The sequence below is a fragment of the Anser anser genome (genome assembly GCF_964211835.1).
Source record: "Anser anser genome assembly, chromosome: 2".
In the NCBI taxonomy this organism is placed as follows: Eukaryota; Metazoa; Chordata; class Aves; order Anseriformes; family Anatidae; genus Anser; species Anser anser.
Window position 1 is genome coordinate 11,788,033 of NC_139721.1, and position 15,293 is coordinate 11,803,325.

A 15,293-nucleotide genomic window follows, 5' to 3' on the forward strand; every position below is an offset into this window, starting at 1 on the left:
AGATCCCAGAAATAACATGACAGATGGTAACCCGACAGTACTGCAACATCACTGCACTACTTACTTGCACTCTAAACAACCATTTGGGCTCAGGTCTCTCAAGAAAACTGCTGCCTCTCACTCTACAGCTGGCTGAAGCCGAATCGCCATCCCGTAGAAAATTCTATCATCAAAAGTCACTTAAAGGAAGAATAAAATCAAGGGTCTGAAATTTCCTTCAGTGCAAAAGGAAAAAAGAAGTTTCAGTCATCAAGAGCTTATTTTTTTTAATTTTAAATTGTGTGCTTTTGCTTTATTTTTCAGCTGTTATGCTACAAACAATGTAAAATATGAAATTAACACAATCGTTAAGTGATATGAACTGTGAAAAAATAAGAGAATAATAACCTTTGAAATAAAAAATGCTGAAATGAAGAAGTGTAATTTTTCTATTTCCGATGCTCCAGTTTGATTTTTTTTGTCCTACAAATGTACAGTTTGTCAAAACCCCAATGTTTCCATTTTTCATGATCTAGTGCTTTCTGACAGACCACTCCACCTGCACACCTGGCAAGGTCTCTCCAGGCTATGGGTATGTGACGGGGCACGTGTGAGTTGCAGCAGTTCAGCAAGGTGCTCATCATACCCAGTGCTTTCAAACTTGCAAGGTAAAAACCATTCTCTTATTTTGCGTGCCCAATGCTCTTGTTACAATTTATTGAGGTTTGAAATGCTTGCTTCATTTGTCTATTGCACACCTGCTTGCTGCTTCATCACTGAATGAAGATTTGTTGCCTAGTATGGAGCAGACAGCACTGATTTATTAACTAAAGCACAAATGCACTCCTTGAAAAACAACCTCTTCTTTGCAGAAGGTTTTTTTCCTCCATCCCGTCCCACACGCACCTTGCATTCTGCAACCTGCCAGCCTTTTACCCTGGAAATCCTTGCTCCCATGAAGCTTAGATGAGGTACTATTTGTGTTTCCTTGTCTGAACAAAGGAAAGCGGTTTGAAGTTCGCCTGCTGCCTTCTGTGTGTCCCTCTGTCCCAGGGCCCTGGGCAGCCATCCGCTGCTCTGTGTGAGACGAGCGGCAGCATTGCTACCACCGCTGCGGCCATTTCGTGTGGCCAGCTTCGAGAGAGGGCCTGGTACAGAGCCAGGGCATGAACAGCCCCGTCGGAGCTGCAGGGGTGCCTCCCACCCGTGTGAAGTGGAAAGAGAAGAGGGAAAATGGCTCTGCAGGCATGGCACCTGTCCGGCGTTTTTCATCGCTGCTAAATTAACACAGGGACTGTAATCCATCCTGTGCTTGTGCCTAAGCCCTGTCTGAAATGTGAAGCAAAACGTGATGGTGTGCGGCTCTAACTCTTCTCAGGCTGGAATTAAATAGATGATAAATAATAATAACAGAGAACAAGAGATAAATAACCTTAATATCATTTTAATTGTAATACTCAGATTTCAAAATTTCCACCTCAGTTACTGGCTGCACATGTACCTGCATGTGCCTGTATAGATGGAGACAGAAAAAATAAAAACACCTCACTTTACGATATATTTTATATTTTCCTGCCTCTCCACCTGGCTCTCATTAAACGCTGTGGTAACACAGCCTGCCCTTCCGCTGGGGTTAGCAGCAAGGGGGGCCGTAGGCCTCAGCTCCCTGAAACCGGTGGGCACGCACTTAATTTTGGTGCCATGAAGAGTCTCACAGCCCTCGGTGTGTTTGTGGTACACCTCTGATGTTATCAGATTTAGCACACACATTTTATTTATTTTTTTCACGAGGTTTGCATGACCTCGACTTCTCGACAAGGGGCAACGGCCACAAAATGGAGCACAGGAAGCTCCGCACCAGCATGCGAAAGAACTTCTTCACGGTGAGGGTGACGGAGCACTGGGACAGGCTGCCCAGGGAGGTTGTGGGGTCTCCTTCTCTGGAGATATTCAAGGCCCGTCTGGACGCCCACCTGGGCAACCCCTGCTCTAGGGAACCTGCTCTGGCAGGGGGGTTGGACCCGATGATCTCTCGAGGTCCCTTCCAGCCCCCTCAATTCTGTGATTCTGCGATTCTGTGATTCCATGTGTGTGTGTATGAATGGAGAATTTTAACCTCCATGTTTTGCAAAGTTGAGGATTCGACACAGAGAATTTGAAAAGTAAAATTATTTTTAAAAGGCTATGTTTCATGCAGTCTGCACTAACACTCCTAAACAGCGTTGTGTTTGTGGGGCAGGATGAAACAACAGGCCTGTGCTCAAAGCTGCTGGTGCTTGCACTAGGCCAGGGCTGTATTTCCAGCTGCTTGTATTTCTGCTGACCCATTCCACCTGCCATTTTCTAAACAGGTGGGCAGCGCTTTCAACATTTCTTCCCCCCAAACACCCCAAGTTTGGAAAAACTACAACAGATAGCAGAGGGAAAACCCTTCCCTCCTCTGAGCCAGAGCTTGGCGGCGGCGGGACGCGAACCCGCGACCTTCCGAGCCCGGGGGAGGCGCGGGGCCGAGCGGGCGGGGCGGGGACGGGCTGGGAGAGGACGAGGAGGAGGAGAAAAAAAAAAAAAAAAAAAAAAGGAGGAGGAGAAAAAAAAGGAGGAGGAGGGAGCGGTGGGCTTGCTCCCGTAGCAGCCAGGCAGCGGCTCTGCTGCAGCCTGCTCCCTTCGTGCTGCCAGATCCCTCGCCCCGCGCCGTCTCCTCTCCCATTTTTTTCCCCCCTCTCTCTCCAAATCTAATTTTTTTTTTCTCCCCCCCCCCCTTTTTTTTTCTCTGCGTTTTTTCCTCCGGCCGGCGATGGATGGCGGCGCTGCCCGGCTGCGGGAGCTCGGCGCCGCCTGGGCTGGCGGCCCCCGGGTGCTGCTCGGCGGGGCTGGGAGCTGCGCTTAGGAGAGGGGCACCGCCGCTTCGGGGGGATTTCGCCCTTTTTCCCCCTGTTTTAAATGCTTAGAGGCGTGGGCATTTAGCGCTTGAGGTGTTTTTTTAATTTATTTCCCCCCTCTCGCCGCCCGCAGCTGCCCCCTGTATCTAGTGGGTGAGGTGGGAGAAGGGGGAGGCTCGCTGCTTTCCGCAGCCTGCTGGGGGGGGTCGCAGCGCTTCGTGCCTCCTCCCGTGTGCGCTCGGGCGAGGAAAATGGAGGCTGTGATCGAGAAGGAATGTAGCGCGCTCGGAGGGCTCTTCCAGACCATCATCAGCGACATGAAGGTGAGCGGCGGCGGGGAGGGCCGGGGGGCAGGTGCTGGGGACCCCCCCCACAGCCCGGGCACGGCGCCCAGGGAAGCTCACGGCAGCGGGGGGGGGGGGACCTGCATCGCACCCCCTGCTCTGGGGGCTTGGGGGGGGCTGTCGCAGGGCCCCCCCTCTCCTTGCTGGGGCGTGCAAGCTGTTAGCTTGCACCTTGGGCAGGTTTTTTCCAAGCCCATGAGATCGAAAAAACGACAGTATGTATATTTTTCCCCCCATTTTTTCCTCCTCCGCCTTTTATTTTTCATTATCTTTGGGGGTGGCGGGCAGCGATGCGGAGGAGCCGCGCGGTGCCGTGGGGTGGGGTCGGGTCGGGTTTGGGGGACGCGAGGTAAAAACATCCCCAGCCCTGGGGGAGATGCTCAGAAGTTGACGTGCTCCCGGGTTAAAAATCAGCGACGGGGCGTTATTTTGGCACGGCGTGTGCTCACCGAGGGGGTACTTGGCGCTTCGTGTGCATGCACGCCAAGGTCTCGAGTTCCCAGGTGCCTCCTCACCGCCGCCAGCCACCAGAAAGCTCTGCGCAGACCCACGCGAGCGGCTCCGAAAACACCCTTGGCACCTCCGCAGGGTTCGCTTCGACCGAGCGGACGCCTCCCGCCCTTGGCTCGTGGGGACAAATAGCCCAAAAGCTCTCCTGCGTCGTGCCGCCCGTGCCCTCCCCGGAGCCCCGCGGCTCGCAGCGCCGGAGTACTGCAGAATACTGCAGTGTTCCCCCGGACAAGGGCAGCTTGTCTTCCTCCGGGCCCGCCCGCGAAGGACGCGGTGGCCTGGAGATGTGGAGGGCGATGGGGCGAGCGTGGCGGTTTGGGGACAGCGGGGACCGCGTGCCTCCAACCCGGGTATTGGGGTGGGAGCAAGGGATCTGCCGCCAAGGAGCCGGGAGGGCTGCGGGAGAAGCGATGCTGGAAGGAGGACGGGAGCTGCTCCCACAGGGAGCCTGGGCGCAGGTGGACGGCTCCTGGCGTGGTTTCGGGGAGGAGATGCCGTTTGCCCGAGAAGTTATTTTTTTTGGCCGGGGGTTTCGCGCACGATTCCCTCCGAGCAGATCGTGGGAGGTGCTCGATGAGAAGCGTGGCTCGCCGAGAGCAGGCGGGTTGCGGGGAGGAGGGGGCGTGCGTGCGGGGATCTGTCAAGACAATGCTGCAGTCCTCGCGGCCGCGCTCCTCATGCTCTCAGCCCCCTTCTATTTTGAAGAACAATTACACCTTAAAATAAACCAACAGCACCCGCCCAGGACAGGATACGATCCTAAACCCCAGGATCGTTTGCAGGGAACACGCAGGAGCTTTCCGTTCCCCACAAAGTGCAATTTGGGGATCCAGCTCGAGGGTGTTCGTTCCTGGCTTCTTTCCACGAGCGATACGTTTGGTTTCCCTTGCTCTTAAGCACATAGACCCTTGCCGTGTTGATTTATTTATATATTTTCTTACACACTGGTGCTTGCATGGGAATGCTGCTCCTCAGAAACATGTTGACATGAGCGTATGGAGATGGGCACAGGTGTGAATTTTTTATTTTAATCCTCCATAGCAGTGGAACCTGTTTTGTGAACCGGAGATTACTGCGGGGGGAGGTTTGGGAAAAATCACACCGGATCCTTAGCAGCGTGGTGGATGTTACGGTTAAAAAAAATGTGCTTGTTATTTAACATGAGTGGAACAAATAATTTCTTACCTGGGCTTCAATTTAGTGCAGCTGATGAGACGCACGAGGGTTCTTTGTGATTTGTGCACAAAGGATTGTGACGATTTCTCGGGGGGGGAAAAAAAAAGTAGCTAATTTTGACAGCTAACCAGAAGCTTTCAGCTAATCATACCTTCGGTAGTAGAGTGAAAATTAGCAATTGAAGTGCTGCTTCACGTAGTCAGGTCTGTGTGGGCAGGCTTCTGGCAGGATCTTTGAGACTTCATGTGGGGGTCTGCCCACACACCCCCATGCACTATCTGTGCCTGGCTCTCGTTGCAGGCGGAGATCAAGGCCCCAAACGCCCCGCAGTGCTGAGGGATCTGCTGCAGCATTCGCCTTTTTTAACTAAATAACTTGCAGGTTCTTTTTTATCATATTGCTCTGCCTTCAGCTTAGCTGTGAAGGCAGTAGGGTTAATCGCCGATACCCTGAAATTGCTCTGAAGTTTTGCCAGTGGCTGCAGATAGGTGCTGCAGCCAAGGTGATGAGGATACGGCCCGTACGGACTGATTTTGGTCTTTGTGCGCTAATAGCGGACGAGCTCAGGTGTACCCGTGGTTAACTTTGAGCTCTCCTTGATGTCAACAAGGTTACAGAAACAGGAATCGCAATCCTGAGCGATGGGATTGCTTCTTTCTGGTTGTCTCAGTGCTGTGTTAACTTTGAAACTTAATGAGGGCGATATATGCAAACGTAACCGGTGTGTCACAGGTTTTGATAGCAGGATTATCTCTTGGTGGCTGAGGACGAGCCACCGTTGATGGCTTCTCCAGAAGCCCTGAATTTTTCTTCATCTTCTGCCAAAAATAGTTTGGTGATTAATACTCAACCAAAAAAGCTCCAAAATAAAAAAAAAAAAAGTGTAAAGCTGTGTGATTTAGAGAAATGAGGTTACCGAGTTAAACGTAAGTGGGATTTTTCTAATCCGTTCTTACACAGCATTTTAATGCACACATGCAACTCCAGTGACCTGATAAGGGAAGTCCGTATTTCGTATTTTCCACGCAAAATGAGGGTCATGTTTGTTGAGTAGTGTGTAGGTGTACATGGTAACAGAGCTGGTTGTGGAAAGTCCACGTTGGGTTGTGCTTGGCCACCATGCTCTAGAACTGGGTTTTGATGCTCGGGGGTTTCAAGATCAGATTAAAGAATCGTGAAGCCTGAAAAGCCCAGCCCATCCTTCAGGTTTTGTCCATTGCCGCAGCCCTGATGCTTCCTATGATGGCACCGTTGAGCATGTGGCGCTTAGAATTTGTTATATTCTTATGCATAATCTCTTCCAAAGTGATAAAAGTTTATAAAAGAAAAAAAAAATAAAGCGTGTGTGTCCCGTTGGAGGAGTACTTGTGTGTGCCATATTCAAACGCCGTGCGGTTTCTCTTTGAACGCGGTGTACTTTCTGTGGCTCCCCGCGGGAAGGGAGCATTTGATCTGACCGGTTTGTAACTCGTTTCTGGCAGTCGAGAAATGAGGTGCCATAATACGCTGCTGATTTCAATATTTCTCGCGCTGCGAAGCAAAGCTCGGCAGATGATTTTTGGGAGGGCCTGTTGCGTGCGGGTTTCAAAAGATTGATCTGCACATGAGAAGACAACTTCTCTTTAACGCCGCTGTTCCCTGTGAGTCCTAATTCTGTGTTCCTTTTAATCGCTCTCTGCTTGCTTGACGGAAAAAGGAGGACAAGAAAACCCATCTGAAAACATTGAAATTAAACCTGTGTAGCTCATCCCTTGCTTCATGTTGCTAGTTTTCGTTTGTTCTGTACTTGTCTCTTTTGCCAGCGCGTGTTTAGGTAAGGCAGGGGCTTGCTGTATGTGCGCAGCGCCCATCACCGTGGGGTAGGTGTAGGGGGAATGTGGGTAAAGAGCAGCTGGACCAACGCTGGTTGTCCGTGACTTCAGTTGTAGCGAGTGAGAGAATTTACAACGTTTTTATGGGTCCTGTGAGGCTTACCATTTGGTTTCAGTCATCTTCCCCACGTGCGGTGGATGTGCAGGTACGAGGGGGACTTTGACCTCTCGGTGAACAAAATCAGAAGGTTCCCAGAGGATGGGTGACATTTTAGAAGAAAAAAAAAAAAAAAACACACTTTTTTTTCCAGGTGTGTGTGCCTCATTTGTGATCTCTTAACTGAAATCTCAATAAAATCAACATTTTGCTTTCGGTGGTAACTTCTGCTTTAATCCTATAAAGGAGGCGAATGCTTCCCTCCCTTGCTGCTGGTGGGGCTCCCTGGGATGAGAAGGCAGCGTGCCTTCGCCTTCAGCCGTGCACGGCTCCCGGCCTTGCTTTCCATCCGAGGAGAAAGGAGTGAGCATATGGGCATGAGAAATATTTATGTTTTTGCAGCCTCTTATCTCCTGTTAGGATGTGAGTGGTGAGAAGCAGCCTTTTAATCTCGCTTTTTTTTTGCGGAAGATGGAGCCGGGGGTGGTCACAGCAAGGATTAGGAGCCATTTGTTAAGTAAGGCACGATTTGCTTGTGAGGGATGGCCTTGTGCTAGTCACACCAGTAATACGAAGTGAGTCAAAATAAATAAATAAACGCTTCCTGGAGCAGATAGAAACGTCGAGGCTGTTCCTACGGCAAGTACAGCTGCAGGCCCTCAGTGTCCACGTTAATCCAAGGGACAGCCTGTGTGTAAAGGGGAATCCGGGCAGATCTGCTTTCCCCTGATGTGTAGCGATACGACAGCTCTTCTGCAGCTGTGCTTTATTTGAAGCCCGGGATCTCTGTGGAGATAAGGAATGTTCAGTTCAATGACTTTAAGGTCTAATTTCAGTCCAGCTGTTGAGGATGGTAACTCTTGTAAGGAGAAAAAGCTGAACGTACGACGTGCAGGTGGAGGCTGGGAGAGGAATGGACACTCCTGTCCTCCCTCTGCCGCGCGTGCTGGGTGGCACTGGCACGTACCGATCTATTCCAAACCCAGAAAATCGATGTTTATCCCCTTCCCCAAAAAGCGTGAAATGAGTTCCGTTCCACTCTACGCAGATTCTGCTTTTCTTCTGCATTTTCTTGTCCTTGAAGGTTGGTGCAAACCTTTAAGTATGCTTGCGCTTAGCCAGTCGCCCTGATTTCTTTCCCCTCTGCCTCCCAACAACCTGCTTGCCCAAACATTCGGTTTGCTTACGCTGGAATTCCTCGCCTTTCCGAAGCAGCTGCAGCATCTTTCTGTAAACATCTCTCCGGGGGAGGCAGCGGCGGCCGAATGCTGGTGCGGGAGAGCGCTCCTGCAAGCCCGCTTAGATCCTGGGGTCCGTGCAACGCAGCATAGCTGGGAACATACTTGCAAAGCATTTATTATTTTTAGGGACACATTCTTGATCCAGGCACGCGTGTATGAGCGCTAACAATTCACACGACCGCCGAGCATTCGCTATGTAAATGTGTCCGAGGCTGGCTCGTTCTGGGGCATACCGAGGGCGAGGATTTTTATTTAGTGCCTTTTAAAAGGACTGCTTTTGGATCTGGTGGCATGCTAAGGGCTGCATAATAGGGCTCGCCGTGTTGGAAGCGTGGAAGGGGTTGTGCAGCGCTGCATGAAACACAGTCAACTGAACAAATGTTGGAGGACAAGAAGTCTGTGCAGTGTCAGACTGAGTGCTGGTTAATGCCTAACCGAGGGTGATCGTCAGGAGACTTTGCTGCTTCTTTCCTCAGTTCTGAGTGTGCGGGATACATATTTTTTCCAAGATAAAGAAGTTGCTGCAGTTGATGGAGTATTCTTGTGTACCTGTAAGTAGGCTGACGGGCAGAATGCTGTTTTCAGCCTGTGAAAAACGCGTTTTGGGTTCATGGTCTGCCCAGAGACGGCGTGGCCTTAAAGCGCAGAAAGCACTTGATGGCAGAGAGCAGGATAGGAACAGCGGCTGCAGAGGTGTTTTGCTCTGCTTCAGAGGGCGCGAAGATGAGTGCAGAGGGGTTCGAGTCAGTGCCACAAAGAGGCTGCTATAGAAATGCGTTTGCCTCTTCAAGTGTTTGTTTTCCAGCTCAAAACGATGCCCGCCTTGGTGCTGCCCCATTGACTGGTATCTCTGCTGACCTTTACGGATGTTAATTGACTTCTTCCTGCTGGGCTGTGCGATAGCCTGAACGCCGAGGTGTTTGGAAGGGCTGGAGACAAAATGTCTGGTAGCCTCGTGGGTAAGACCGTAGCAGCTTTCATCTTCAAAGTGCTGGGGAAGCGTGTGACTTAGCTCCCAAGAATGGCTCCCATTTTACAGAAAGGCAAGTTACGGCCGCAGGTTCAGTCACTTCTACTCCTTTCCCCTAGGACAAGAAGGGATTGAGTACATGTGGATCACGGAGTTAATGAGGGGATGGTTTTTAAGCTGCCAGTGTAATACGTGTTGCTATATACACCCACACCCCACACAGCTTTCTTGTTGCTGCTTAAGACTTGTTGCTCTTCCCCTTGTGATAACCCAATGTTTTTTGGCGGCGGAGATGAGGTCTGCAAATGAACGATCAGCTAGCAACACAAGTGTGTTCAACTCCTCTTTTGTAACTGAAATTAGGGGGGATCTCTGTTTCTGATTGGAGCACCTTAAACACGGGGTGGTAGATCACGAAGAATTTGGCTGTCCGGCAAGGCTGTGCACGAGCTCTGTATTTTTCGCTCTTCCAGTCAACGAACATAAGTGTTGTGTGGGTCACTTTAATTCTAGGATGCTGCCTGGTGTACACACAGCAGTTAATAAATCACCTTGGATGTATTTAAAAGTACACCTGCAAGAATGAACTTGCGAATGCTGATTTCGTCGGCGCGCACAATGCTATCGATAACCACGTAGCTGGAGAAATTTGGTTCATGGTATAAAAAGGTTCAGATTCTTTTGTTCCCATTTTTGTCTTCCACATAAACTGCTACCACACTTCTCATGCAAGGATAAGATTTTTTACCATATGCATTAGATGTGTGCTTTGTAGTTTCATGGAAGCCGTTTGCGTAGTGGCTTAAAACTTTGCGATAAGGTGCTTCTCATCAAAATCGTCTGTGATCAAACCGAAGTAACTTGGAGCTTGGAAGGGATTGTTTCTTTTCTCATGAGTGAAATGAAGAGCAAGGAGCTGGGGATGAGCATAGTGGCACTTCATGAACTTTAGCCCTACCTTGGCAGTAAAATACTAAAAACTGCTACCTGGCAGCCGCCTCTTCCCTGGTGTGGTACTTCTGTGGTCAATTCAGATGCGTGGCAGTATCTTGTTGCCAAAGTACTGGTGTTTCTTGGGTCCTGGAGATCGCTTTGAATGCCCGTGCGATGGAGATTGTGCAAAGATCAAGCGATGAACGCTCAAACGAGGGTGTCTCCTGCTTCTGCGGATGCCTTGGGAAGAAGTGATGAAACCTCAGTGGTGGTGGTGTTACCGGCACAGGGCTGTTGGCTCTGCTTCGAGACTGTCCTGTATAGGCATTAACTTGAATGAGTGCCTCTTGATATTTTAATTATCCTAGTTTTGATCCAGCTGAAATATTGTGGGTTTAGAAAATAGCTGCCGAGTATGCACAGTGGCCACTTAATGAGTCGGCGGATGAAAGGCGGTATTGATGAGTCTCCGAGGAGAAATCTGCTATTCAGGCTTGCAAACTTGTTTAGACCTGCAGGGAAGAACATGGAACTAAATGCTTCCTCTGGAAGACTGCTTAATGTCCTGCTTTTCTAATGCAACATGGGATAAAAGATTCCCCAGAAGCTGTGGCTAAGTTGTTTTGTGTTTTTTTTTTTTTTTTTCCCCCTCTTGTGAATAACTTCCTGTGTTTATAGAGAGGGAGAGACTGTATGCTTATGCATGATATATTTTCTCACAGCACGAGTATAACTTTTTTTGTTTGCTAATTACCCAATCTAGCTTGGATTTAAACCGTGATGTGTTTGAGTTGGAGTTGGGTTTCTTTGTCTGAAGTACTGTGAAACCGGGCTGCAGATGGCATGGGTTTGACGTGGTCCTTATTGACGTGGCAAGGAGGCACACGATGCGTGTTGTAAGCCGGGATGCCGTGCAGCAATCCAGGCGAATGGATTTGCATGGGTCATGGCTGTGCTACAAGCTGAAGTCACAACCATGAAGCAACTGGTGTCCACCACTGGAACCATTTAAATACGGGCTAGTGGGGTGCAGGCTTTGTTGTAATACAACTTAAAGATTTTAGAGCTCTAACAGCAGAATCATACCTGATTTGTGTTCCCTCCCCTTTTAAATGGGTAAATGGTTAGTGAGTTCTACTGAATACCTGCATTCTCACTAAGAGGTGCTCAGGGAACTGGTCGTTCTTTAGGGTTCTTCAAATGGTTTTGAATCGGAAATCAGAAATCCAGAAAATCAGAAATCGCTGATGGTTCTGTGCTTTTTCCCAGTGGGGTGAATATCCTCTCCTGCGGTTTCCTGATTGGATTCATCTTGATTTTATCAAAATACTGTGCCATTGCCCATATCCTAGAGTAGCTTGTTCTGTGTCCCAATTCCCTGTTCAGACTGAAAAACAAACAGTCTTGAAAACTTGAGTGGTTCCATGATGTGTAGAAGAAATATCTAGTAGGCTGTTTTTTTAATAGCATAAGAGATTTCTTCAGTAGTGTTTTGTTGCATAATTTGCAATGTTGTGATAATGTATATATCACCTTGTGAAAGCTAAGCTTGGCATGTGTATTTATACTGTGCACGCTGAGGGAAACTCATTTCCAGCCCCCCGCCTGTTCCCTAAACAAGTAGCAGAAATAATGGAAATGGGTGTATAGATACAAGACTTTGATTTTAATTACCCCTGCTTTTAGTTCCTGGAGGGTAGTTGCAGGTTAAATGACATCTTAATCTGATCTTTGACATGCTTTTACTTTCACTTGCATTCTCTATAATCTCTCAAACCCCGTGTTTGTATCTGTATCCTCTTCCAGTCGGTAATTTGCATGTTCGGTTCTTTTGAAGGCTGTGAAGTTAACGTCTTAACGCTGTTGCTGACTTTTCATTCCTTTTCCAGCAAGTCAAGAGTCAAGAGCCCCATTTGCTGCTAGAGCTAAGCCTGAAGTTCCCCTGTGCGTGGCGGGGGGAAACGCTCAGAAAGAGAGAAGGGACTTGGCAATCATGCAGCCCCTTTCCTTGACTTGTGGGAGCAATTTAGTTTTCATTGTGTGAAATCAGTACCGGGGCGTTGTTGGCTCAGTTCTACTTTCGAATTTGAGGTATATCTGAAATGAGGTAAATGAAACCAAAGTAATCATGGAAGAGGTGGTGTGTACACCTCTGCATCTTCATCCTTATCTTCATAAAGAGTGAGATCTCTCCCACTAATAAAATTAATGATTCAATCTGTTGGAAGACTGATGCTATTCTGGGGAATGGATGGAAAAAGATGCAGCTTAGAAAGCTTCATGAGAGAGGTTCTTGATTTGCTTATTTTTCGACCTAAAAAGAGGAAAAGCCTACAAGTAGATTTATTTTTTTTTTGCCCTCCGGATGGGGAACAGTCATTAGGAACTTCATGTAAGGTGATGTTCAGTCTCATCTCACCTGTGTCTTCCAAGAGCTTTTGTGGCGTAGGCAGTGTTATCCATGGGACAGGTTTGACGAAACGTGTGGGTTGTGCAAAGAAATGCGTTAGCGTTGGGTAGTGCTTTGTAACTCTTGCAGTTGTGACTGGCCAAGCGCCCTTTTCCCCAGTTGACTACTGATTCTTTCGGACGAGAGGAAGAGCCTTCCAGTGCCAGATGCTAGCTGGGTGGGGAGATTGATTGTCAGCCACTGCATCTTCCCACATGCTGAGACATCTGTGGCCGGAACCCCTTTTTTTCAGGCTGTCAATTGTTTTCCTGTCCCCTTCCCCTCCACTTCTTCCTGTTTTTTTCTGTTGAAGGCCCCCTGGAAAAATGATAGCCTCTACGTGCAGACCATACTTACTTATGCAGGCCATTTTTGTGTGTGTGTGTATAACATCTGTGACTTTGTGTGGTGTCTAGCACAATAGTGTCTTTTCGCTCCTTGTACGTAGTGTAGTGCATACCACAGAAATGAAACATCCATAATAATCGTTCAGATTCTGAAATCTGATAAAACTACATATATTATATATATATTTAAGCTTTGTTGTTAAGCACCATTTACTTTGAAGATTGGGAGGACATGTGAAGTAGCAAAGTTACAATTTTGTTCCAGAGGTAGATGTGTGGCATTTGGATGTGTTACTAGGGTGTGAAGCTGGGTAACAGTGCTGTGTATTTGGGACTCAGCTTCTCAGCTGGTCTTAGCTGAATGATTACACTGAGGTGGAGAAGTCCAGCTCATGTAGCTAGCTAGAGTCGTGCTTTTTTTTTTCCTTCCTATTGAAGTCTTCTGATAGTCATTCAGTGCCTTTCTGGAAGGCACACAGCTCTTGCTTTGATAACGTGTGAGATAAAACCAGGGCACTGCCCGCCAGGTCCCTTTCTCTCCTACCTCTTTAGCTGGAACAGCTAAAATTAGATTCATAATTTGCTTTACTGTAGAGTAGCTCTCTGTCTTTTTCCCTGTGCCCTGAAAGTTTAGATGGGTTGTTGCTGTGAACAAGATACCGAACTGTTTCTGCTGCCTTTGTAGTCTGCACCGCAGCAAGAGCTGATAACATGGCTGAAAAGCCTTTCTGATAAATAAAAGCTGTTAAAAGAACACAGTCAAGGTTTTTTAAAAGATGAGGTGCGTCTTGTCTCCGGGATTCAGGGTGCACGGAAATAAATTATTAAAGGAAGTAAGTGTCTTTTCACTTAATGGGAAAAAAGCAGAAGAATTGTAACTCCTTAGTAGAAGGAGTGACAGAACAGTTTTTAACTGTCAAGACTGCTGGTACTGAAGTTGTAATCTTAAATAAATACAACAGCCTGGGTTCCTATTCTTGCTATTAGATGTAATCGATAGCAATTTCAGTAAAATTGGATCCTTTGCTGAAAGTCTATTCTTGATGTATTGAGAAATCTCTAAGCTTCTTTTTTGGATTCGTTCTCCTGCAGGATTTCTGGCCCGAAAGGAAGGGAGAAACTCCAAAGTGGCCTGCTAGTGACAGGATCATAAAATAATTTGGGTTGGAAGGGGCCTTTAAAGTTAGATCATCTCTGCCCTTCCCTGGTGTGGTGTGTTGACCTTGGCCAGCTGCTGGATGTTCACCCACTCCTCCTCTTCTTCCACAGGACAGGATGCAACAGTAAGATGAAAATGCTCATGGGTTGAGTCTAAGAAAGAAATTGCCTACCAACTACCGTCATGGGCAAAACATACTCAACTTGGACGGTGACCTTTATCACCAACTAAAAAAGATTTAAATGGCGAGAAAGAAGAAAAATTAAAACACCTTCCAACCACGTACCCCAACAGCCCTTTCAGGAACACCCTGTCCCCGCGGGGGCTCCCCACGGCCGCAGCTCCCTCAGGAAATGTCCCCCTGCTGCGGCGTGGGCCCTCCCCGGGCTGCAGGGTGGAGATCTGCTCCAGCGGGGGCTCTGCAGGGCTGCCGGGGAATCCCTGCTGCCTGTGGGCCTGGAGCCCCTCCTGCCCTCCTCCTCCTGGGGCCTGGGCCCTCTGCTGCTTCTCCCTCGCCCTGGGCCTCCTCCTCGGCCTGTGCCCGCTCTGCCCTTTCGGAACTCTGTTTTCCCCGAGGCGCTGCCAGTTTGGTGCTGGGCTCAGTGCTTCCCTGTCATGGGGATGTTGAAGCCACCACAGAGGCCCTGCAGCCCCTGGCCAGCGCCTGGGTACAGACACCCAGGGTTTTCCAGCACTTTCCTGCTGGTTTCTCTGTTCCAGGCATGATGCTCATGTCCACGGTCTGGTTTTTGGGTGAAGTTTCACTGAACGAAGGTGGTGCCACCTCTCCTGCCCAGCCCAGTGGCAGGCAGGGAACAAGCAGCAAGCCAGCACACATACATGGCTGAGGACCTGTCCCCAGGAGCCACAGCCACGTCTGTCCAGCCCTTAGTGGGTCTGTGTGTTCTTGTCCGGCACTTGCAGGTGCTTTCCTACTCAGCCTGGTGCCTCTCAATACTAATTATGGTATTTGTCCCTGAGGGAAAGCTATTCAGTGTCCTAATTGTGGACTGGTGAAATAGGTGACAGGCATGAGACACCATTTTGTTTTTCAGCCTGTAGGCAGAAAGGCGATGCCCTGTCTGTTTTCGGTGTAAATCAGCTGGAGCGTGGCTGGGCACTGGCATCAGGTGACTAATGGCTTGTAAACCAGCTCATTAAGCTGTAGGGTGTGATAATGGCATGTTTTGGCTTACCAGCGACAGCCTCAGTCGGTAGCTGAAGGTAGGGTGTGTGGTGGGACTAGGGGGCTTTCATGCCTTGGGAACAAGTGTTTTGTAGGAGAAATGTTGGATCTGAAGAAGAAATAATAATTAGGCACAAATGTACTCTGGGGGA

The 15,293-nt window shown here is 48.8% G+C and overlaps 1 protein-coding gene across 23 annotated transcripts in view; it reads left to right on the forward strand.

Moving 5' to 3' along the window:
- Positions 1 to 2,552: 2,552 nt before the first annotated feature.
- Positions 2,553 to 15,293, forward strand: part of MTSS1 (MTSS I-BAR domain containing 1) — a 125,294-nt gene continuing 112,553 nt past the window's right edge. For 8 of the 23 annotated variants that reach the window (XM_083822548.1, XM_083822541.1, XM_083822545.1 and 5 more), the window contains exon 1: positions 2,556 to 3,181. In XM_083822548.1, the coding sequence (XP_083678674.1) occupies positions 3,110 to 3,181 (72 nt within the window). In that variant the 5' untranslated portion in view covers positions 2,556 to 3,109. Of the gene's footprint in view, positions 3,182 to 15,293 lie in introns of all 23 variants that reach the window. The other 15 variants (XM_083822527.1, XM_083822536.1, XM_083822549.1 and 12 more) reach the window with 4 other exon arrangements.